At 54.7% G+C, this 7,172-nt stretch overlaps 1 protein-coding gene across 1 annotated transcript in view; it reads left to right on the top strand.

Annotated features, from left to right (window-relative positions):
- Window positions 1-420: 420 nt before the first annotated feature.
- LOC122154942 overlaps window positions 421-7,172 on the top strand; it is a 78,679-nt gene continuing 71,927 nt past the window's right edge. The window contains exons 1-2 of the mRNA XM_042808486.1: window positions 421-618; window positions 2,250-2,252. Of these exons, the coding sequence (XP_042664420.1) occupies window positions 557-618; window positions 2,250-2,252 (65 nt within the window). The 5' untranslated portion in view covers window positions 421-556. The remainder of the gene's footprint in view (window positions 619-2,249; window positions 2,253-7,172) is intronic.

Genomic DNA, 7,172 nt, shown 5'->3' with positions numbered 1-7,172 from the left:
AGTCCAGGAGAGATTCTGGGATTTCTGTTTGGGGTGCAGGGCCTCCAGGCAAGCTGCAGGTGTTCTGGTTGGGGTGCTGGGTGTTCAGACAGGGTTGAGGCATTTCTGTTTGTGGTGCGGGGGTTCTGGTTGGGGTGAAGGGCACCCTGACAAGTTGCAGTGGTTCTGGTTGGCGATCAGGGTGCCCACAGGGTTCACGGGGTCCAGGCAATGTGCAGGGGGTTCTGGTTGGGGTCCAGGCGGTCTTGTTGGCATGCTGGATGTTCAGACACTCTTCAGGATGCAGAGGGTGTGTTTGGGGTGGAGGGCATCTAGGGAATGCGCAGGGGTTCTTGTTAGGATGCAGAGATCCCAGACAGGGCGCAGGGGTGCTTGTTGGTGCAGGGGGCTCAGAGAGCGTTCAAGGGGTCAAGGCAAGGTGCGGGGGTTCTGTTTGGGATGCAGGGGGCCCAGACTGTGTGCAGGGGCTCCTGTTGGTGTGCAGGGAGTTCAGAGATGGTTCCGGGTGTTCTGGTTGGGGTGCAAGGGGTCTGGTTGGGATGCAGAGAACCCAGACATGGTGCAGGGGTTCTTGTTGGGGAGCGGAAGTCACAGACAGGATGCAGGGAGTTCAGACAGGTTTCGGGTAGTTCTGGTCGTGTTGTGTGGGGTCTGGTTGCGATGCGGGTGACCTAGACGCGGTGCAGGGATTGTTGTTGGGGTGTAGGGGGCTCAGACAGGGTTCAGGGTGTCTCGTTGGGGTGCTGCATGTTCAGATAGAGTTCAGGGTCTAGGCAAGATGTAGCCATTTCTGGTTGGGGTGCATGCTTCTGGTTCAGATGCAGGGAGCCTAGACACGGTGCAGGTGGTTCAGACGGGGTTCATGGGGTCCAGGGAAGTTTCGGGAGGTTCTGGTTGGGGTGCAGGGGGTCTGTTTGGTTTGCAGGGCCTCCAGGCAAGGTGCAGGGATTCTGATTGTGGCTCAGGGGGTCTAGGCAAGTTGCAGGGGGTTCTGTTTGGCGTGCAGGGAAGCAGGTGACCTAGACACGTTGCAAGGGTTCTGCTTGGGGTGTAGGGGGTTCAGACAGGGTTCAGGGGGTCCAGGCAACCTGCAGGGGGTTCTCGTTGGGGTGCGGGGGGCTAAGAGAGGGTTCAGGGGCTCCAGGCAATGTGCAGGGTGTCTGATTGGAGTTCTGAGGGCCCAGGAAAGGTGTACGGGGTTCTGTGTGGTTGCAGGGGGTCTTGTTATTTTGCAAAGGGTTCAGACAGGGTTCAGGGTGTTCTGGGTGGTGTGCAGGTATGGGGGTCGACAGTTGGGCGGGGGACCCTGAAGGGGACCGGAGGGTGGATCCTGACTGGGTTCTCGCCCTTGAACAGATAAAAATGTATCCTTAGTAGTACAACACGCCCAGCTTGTACCCAGTAACCGTGAGAGAGGAACAAAAGCTAACTGTACAATGCTTGCTAGACTAACCGTGGGAAACCACGAGAAACTGTAACTGTAGCACATGAAATCACAATTGTAGATTTTTAGGGCATAGACCTTAGTTACAGGAGGTTGATAGGGAAAAGGCCAATAGTAACTAAGTTCAGCAACTGCCAATAAGCTGTGATCTAACTGCACTGGCTTGCCTTAAGGGTTATAAAAGGTGTGTAAAAAAGGGCAATAAAATAAATAAATAATAAAAATCATCATCATCATTGATCTGCAACCCATATTGTCATCTGTCCGTCTATATCATGACATGCAGGGGGTCTGGTTGGGATGCAGGGGACCCAGACAGGGTGCAGGGGATGTCTTGTTGTTGTTCAAGGGGTTCAGAGAGGGTTGAGGTACTTCTGGTTGGGGTGCAGGGCATCTGTTTAAGATCTGAGGGTCCCATATACATTTCAGGGGTTCTGGTTGGGTTCAGGTTGTCCAGACAAGGTGCAAGCAGTTCTGGTTGGGATGCAGTGTCTTCAGAGAGGGTTCAAGGGGTCCAGGCAATGTGCAGGGGGTTCTGGTTGGGGTGCAGGAGTTCCATCTGGGCTTCAGGATGTCCAGGTGAGATGCAGGGTGTCTGTGATGCAGGGAACCCAGACATCGTTCTGGTGTTCTTGCTGGGGTGCAGCGCCTTCAGATGGGGTTCAGAGTGTTCTTTTTGTGCAGGGGGTCTGTTTGGGAAGCAGCGGGTCCAGACACGGTTCAGGGGTTCTGGTTGTGGTTCAGTGGGTTCAGACAGGGTTCAGGGAGTCCAGGGAAGGTGCAGCGGGTTCTGGTTGGGCTGCAGGCGGTGTTTGGTGTGCTGGGGGCCCGGACAGGGTGCAGGGGTTCTCGTAGATGTTCAGGATGTTCTGACACCGTGCAGGGGTTCTGTTTGGGAATCAGGGGACACAGACATGTTGCAGGGGTTCTTGTTTGGGTGACGGGGCTTCAGACAGTGTTCAGGGGGTTCTGGTTGGGGTGTGTGGGATGCGTTGGGGGTGCACGGGCACAGACGTGCTGCTGGGGATCTTGATGGTGTGGAGGGTGTTCCAACAGGATTCGGGGGTTCAAGTAAGTTGCAGGGGGTTCTGGTTGGGGTGCAGGGCATCCAGGCAACGTGCAGTGTGTCTGATTGGAGTTCAGGGGACCAGGCTTTAGACATCTGGGGAAAGCATAGGGGATTCTGTTTGGGGTGTAGGGGCTCTATCTGTGATACAGAGGGCCCAGAAACTGTGCAGAGTGACTTGTTGGGGTGCAGGGGGTTCAGGTGAGATGCAGGGGGTTCTTGTCGGGGTGCAGGTCATCCAGGCAAGGTGCAGGGTGTTCTGGTTGGGGTGCAGGGGCTTTAGACAGCGTTTAGGGTTCCATGTAAGGTGCGGGTGGTTCTGGTTGGGGTAAAGGGGGTCTGTTTGGGTTGCAGAGGCTCCAGGCAACGTGCAGAAGATCTGATCAGGGTTCCAGGGGTCCAGGCAAGGTGCAGGTTGTTCTGATTGGGGTGCAGGCAGTCTGGTTTGGATGCAGGGGACCCAGACAGGGTTCAGGAGTTCTTGTTGTGGTTCAGGGAGTCTCAGACAGGGTTCAGGGCATCCAGGCAAAGTGCAGCGCATTCTGGTTGGGGTGCAGGGTGTCTGTTTGTGATTCAGGCAACCCGGACATTGTGCAGGGTGTGTTGTTAGGGTGTAGGGGGTTCAGATATCATTCAGGGTGTCCAGGCAAGTTTCAGAGGTTTCTGTTTTGCATGCAGGGGATCTTTTTGGGATGCAGGGGCCCCAGACATGGCGCAAGAGTTCTTGTTGGGGTGCAGGGGTTTCAGCCTTCATGGCGTTCAGGCAATGTGCAGGGGGTTCTGGTTGTGGTGCGTGGGATCTGCTTTGCTTTGTGTCACAGGGCTTCCAGGCAAGGTGCAGACGGTCTCATTTGGATTCAGGAGGCCCAGAGAGGGTTCAGAGGGTTTAGGCAAGGTGCAGGGTTTTCTGTTTGGGGTGCAGGGATCCCAGAGAGGGTGTAGGGTGTCTTGTTGGGGTGTACAGTGTTCAAGGCAAGTTTCATGGAGTTCTGTTTGTTGTGCAGGGGGTCGGGTTGGGGTGCACGGGTTCTGTTTGGGAAGCAGAGGACCCAGACACGTCACAAGGGTTGTCGTTTGGATGCAGGGGGTTCAGACAGGGTTCAGAGCGTTCAGGAACTATGCAAGGGCTGCTGTTTGTGATGCAGGGGGGTTCTAGACAGGGTGCAGGGAGTCTTGTTGGGATGCAGGTGGTTCAGAGAGTGTTCAGGGGGTCCAAGCAAGGTGCAGGCGGTCTGATCGGCGTTCAGGGGTTCCAGGCAAGTTACAGGGTGTTCTGTTTGAGTTGCAGTGGGTATGGTTGGGACGTAGAGGGCACAGACAGGGTTCAGGGGTCTCGCTGGGGTGCAGGGGCTTCCGACAGTGTTCAGGGTGTTCTGTTTGTTGTGCAGGGAGTGGTTTGGGAAGCAGGGGACTCATACTCGTTGCAGGGGGTTCTGGTTGGGGTGCAGTGGGTTCAGACAGTGCTCAGGCGATCCAGGCAAGTCGCAGGGACTTGTGTTTGTTGTGCAGGGGGTGTGGTTGGGATGCAGAGGGTTGGTTTGTGATGCAGGGGGCCAGACAGGGTGCAGGTATCTTGTTGTGTGGGGGGTTCAGAGAGTGGTCAGGAGGTACCGGTTGGGGTTCAGGGTGTCTGTTTGGGGTGCAAGGCATTCAGGCAAGGTGCAGGGATTCTGGTTGTGGTTCAGAGGGACCAGACAGGGTGCAGGGGTCCTGTTGGTTTGTAGGGGGTTCAGACAGGGCTCCAGGGACCTCTTTGGGAAGCAGGGGACCCGGACACGTTGCGTGGTTCTGGTTGGGGTGCAGGATGTTCAGTCAAGGTTCAGGGGGTCCAGGCGATTCTGTTTAGGGTGCAGGGGTCTGTTTGCGATGTACAGGGCCCAGGCAGTGTGCAGGGTGTGTCATTGCAGTGGTGGGGGTTCAGACAACGTGCAGGGGTCCTGGTTGCTGTGCAGGGGGCATTGTTGGGGTTCAGGGGTCTTGTTCATATGCAGAGGGGTATTCTTGGGGTATAGGAGTTCCAGTTGGGCTTCATGGGGTACAGACAGTGTGAAGGGGGGCCAGGCAAGTTGCAGCGGGTGTGGTTGGTGGTGCAGAGGGTCGAGACAACGTGCAGGTGTTCTGAGCAGGTTTCAATGGGTCTGGTTGTGGTGCAGGGGGTCTGTTTGGGTTTCCTGGGGCACAGAGAGTTTACAGGAGGTCCAGGCGAGGCGCAGGGGTTCTTTTTAGGGTGCAGGGGTTTCAGACAGGTTGCAGGGATATGGTTGGAGTTCAGGGCATCTGGTTGGAGTGCAGGGGTCCGAGCAATGTGCAGGGAGTCTGGCTGGGTTCAGGGGTCCCACAGAGGCTTCATGGGGTCTTGTTGGGGTGAAGGAGGTCCCATTGGGGTTAATGGGGCCCAGACAGCGTGCAGATGGTCTAGACAGGTTGCAGGGGGTCTTGCTGGTGTGCACGAGGTCTCCTTGGTCTGCAGGGGAGCCAGGCAAGGTGCAGGGGGTCTTGTTGGTATTCAGTGGGTCTGGTTGGGATTCGTGCTGCAAAGACTGGGTACAGGGTGTCCGAGCAAGGTGCAAGGAGCCTGGTTTGGGTGTAGGGGCCCCAGAGAGTGTGCAGAGGGTCCACTAGGTTATAGCTGATCTTGTTGAAATGCCGAGGGCCCAGGCAATGTGCAGGGGGTCTTGTTGGTGTCACAGGTGTCCAGGAATGTGCAAGTCATCTGGCTGGGCTGCAGGACATCTGATTGTTTTGCAGGAGGTCCAGACAAGGTGCGTGGGGGCCAGGAGAGTTGCTGGTGATCCGGTTGGGGTGCAGGGGATCTCATTGTTGTACAGAGGGCTGAGACAGGGTTCAGTGGGTCCAGGCATCGTGCAGGGGAGCTGGCTGGGTTCAGATGACACTGACAGGGTGCAGGGCATCTGGTTGCTGTCAGGGGTACGATTGGCGTGTGAGGCACTCAGAGTTAGCACACCAGGGCCAAGCGGACTACAGAGGTCTTGGTGTATAGAGGGTAAGTTTGGTGTGCCGGGCATCTTGTTGGGCTGCAGGGGGGCTGGTTGAGGTGCACAGGGTCCAGGCGAGGCGTAGGGGCTCTCGGTGAGGTTCAGGGGGTGTAGTTGGCCATCTAGGGGCCCAGAGATAGTCCAGGGGGGCCAAGTAGTGAGCACGGAGTCTGGTGGGGTGCGGGGTCACCAGGCAAAGTCTAGGAGGTGGTTGTGGTATGGAGGAACTCATTGGTGTGCGTCGCAGGCCAGCAAGGTGCACAGGGTCTGGTTGGTGTGCAGGGGGCTCAGACATCTATGCTGTGAACAGCACATCTTTAACTTCTTTCCCCATTCCTTCTCTTATGTTAAAACGGTAGGGTCGCTCGGAATCATACATCATCCTTTTGCCATTCCGGATGATTTAGCCACAACAAGACAAATCAACCTAAGGCACTTCCTCCTGTTGCCTTTCAGAGGCATGGCGACCTGGTTCAGGAACAGCACGGCGACCAACCCCAGCCGCTCGGGCCATCAGCTCACAGACACCAATGTGGTGGATGGCAAATGGTGTTTTATTGAGGAATATACAGGCCTTATATAGCTTGGGTTTACAACGTCACTTCTGTCTGCTTACATCACTGCTACATTACTATTGGCTATCGGGGTATCAGAAAAAGGGGCCCTATCTTTCCGTACAGCGCGATATCTTCCGACCGCCAGGCCCTCACTACCTACATCCTCCCGTTTCCCTTCCCTCCAACAAAACAACATCGACAGTATATAGTGTTAAGCTGTAAGGTCCGTTCTTTGGCCACTTCTCTCGATCTTCTAAAATGTACAGTGGCCACCAACGATTACAATAGTCAATTTTGTTTCCCAGATAAGGGGTTTGCTTCCCACGTCCCTCCAATATTTTAATATATATTCCAGAGGTGACTTTTTGAAAAGACCGCTCTCAGACCCCTTAGACCAGTCGGAACCCACATTAAACAAAATAAACAATTACGTACACAAAACTATGACACCGCCTAACAGACTAAACAAGGCTGTTATACGAGATAATAATTAGACATGGACATTGGCCAATGCCCCGCGATACCCTAGCCTGCACCTTACGTGCGATCGAGGCTTTCTTTGACCCCAGGCGACTCTGGGCACGTCACCGTAATAACGTGTAATCTCGCCTTTCTTCCCGGGTTTTTCCTTATAGCAGAGTCCCGTGGGAATTTCTTGCGTCCAGTCTTACGGACAGGCTTTTCCAGTCTGTGTTACCTTTGGTAATGCCTTAAAAAAACCCAACAAACAAACCAATGAACCAAAAAAACCAAAAAAAAACCCACCAGGCTCTTACTCCAAACTCACCAGATCAGGGGTTCGGAGGATCTCCCCGAAAAACTTAGGCAACGCCAGAGTCTTCACAATCCCATGGGTTCATCAAGTTTCCGAGGCAGCATCCCATCCGGGTTGCCGAAATTCTCTACTGAAATCTGCAACGAACCCTCCTTAACGCCAGGTTTAGCGTTAACGCATCGGATTACTTTCCGGCCGGTACATGAGGGAATCATTCCGCCTAACTCGCCTGTCATAAATTACCATAGCCAAAGCTCATATCATCCCGTTATGCCTATTCATTAACTCATTATCGTCGTTATATAACTATTACCTGTGCGATTTAGGTCCCTGA

Source organism: Tyto alba, unplaced genomic scaffold, assembly GCF_018691265.1.
Source record: "Tyto alba isolate M040663 unplaced genomic scaffold, T.alba_DEE_v4.0 Super-Scaffold_7, whole genome shotgun sequence".
In the NCBI taxonomy this organism is placed as follows: domain Eukaryota; kingdom Metazoa; phylum Chordata; class Aves; order Strigiformes; family Tytonidae; genus Tyto; species Tyto alba.
The sequence above is the reverse complement of the archived record's forward strand: the minus strand, read 5'-3'. Positions and strand labels throughout refer to the sequence as shown.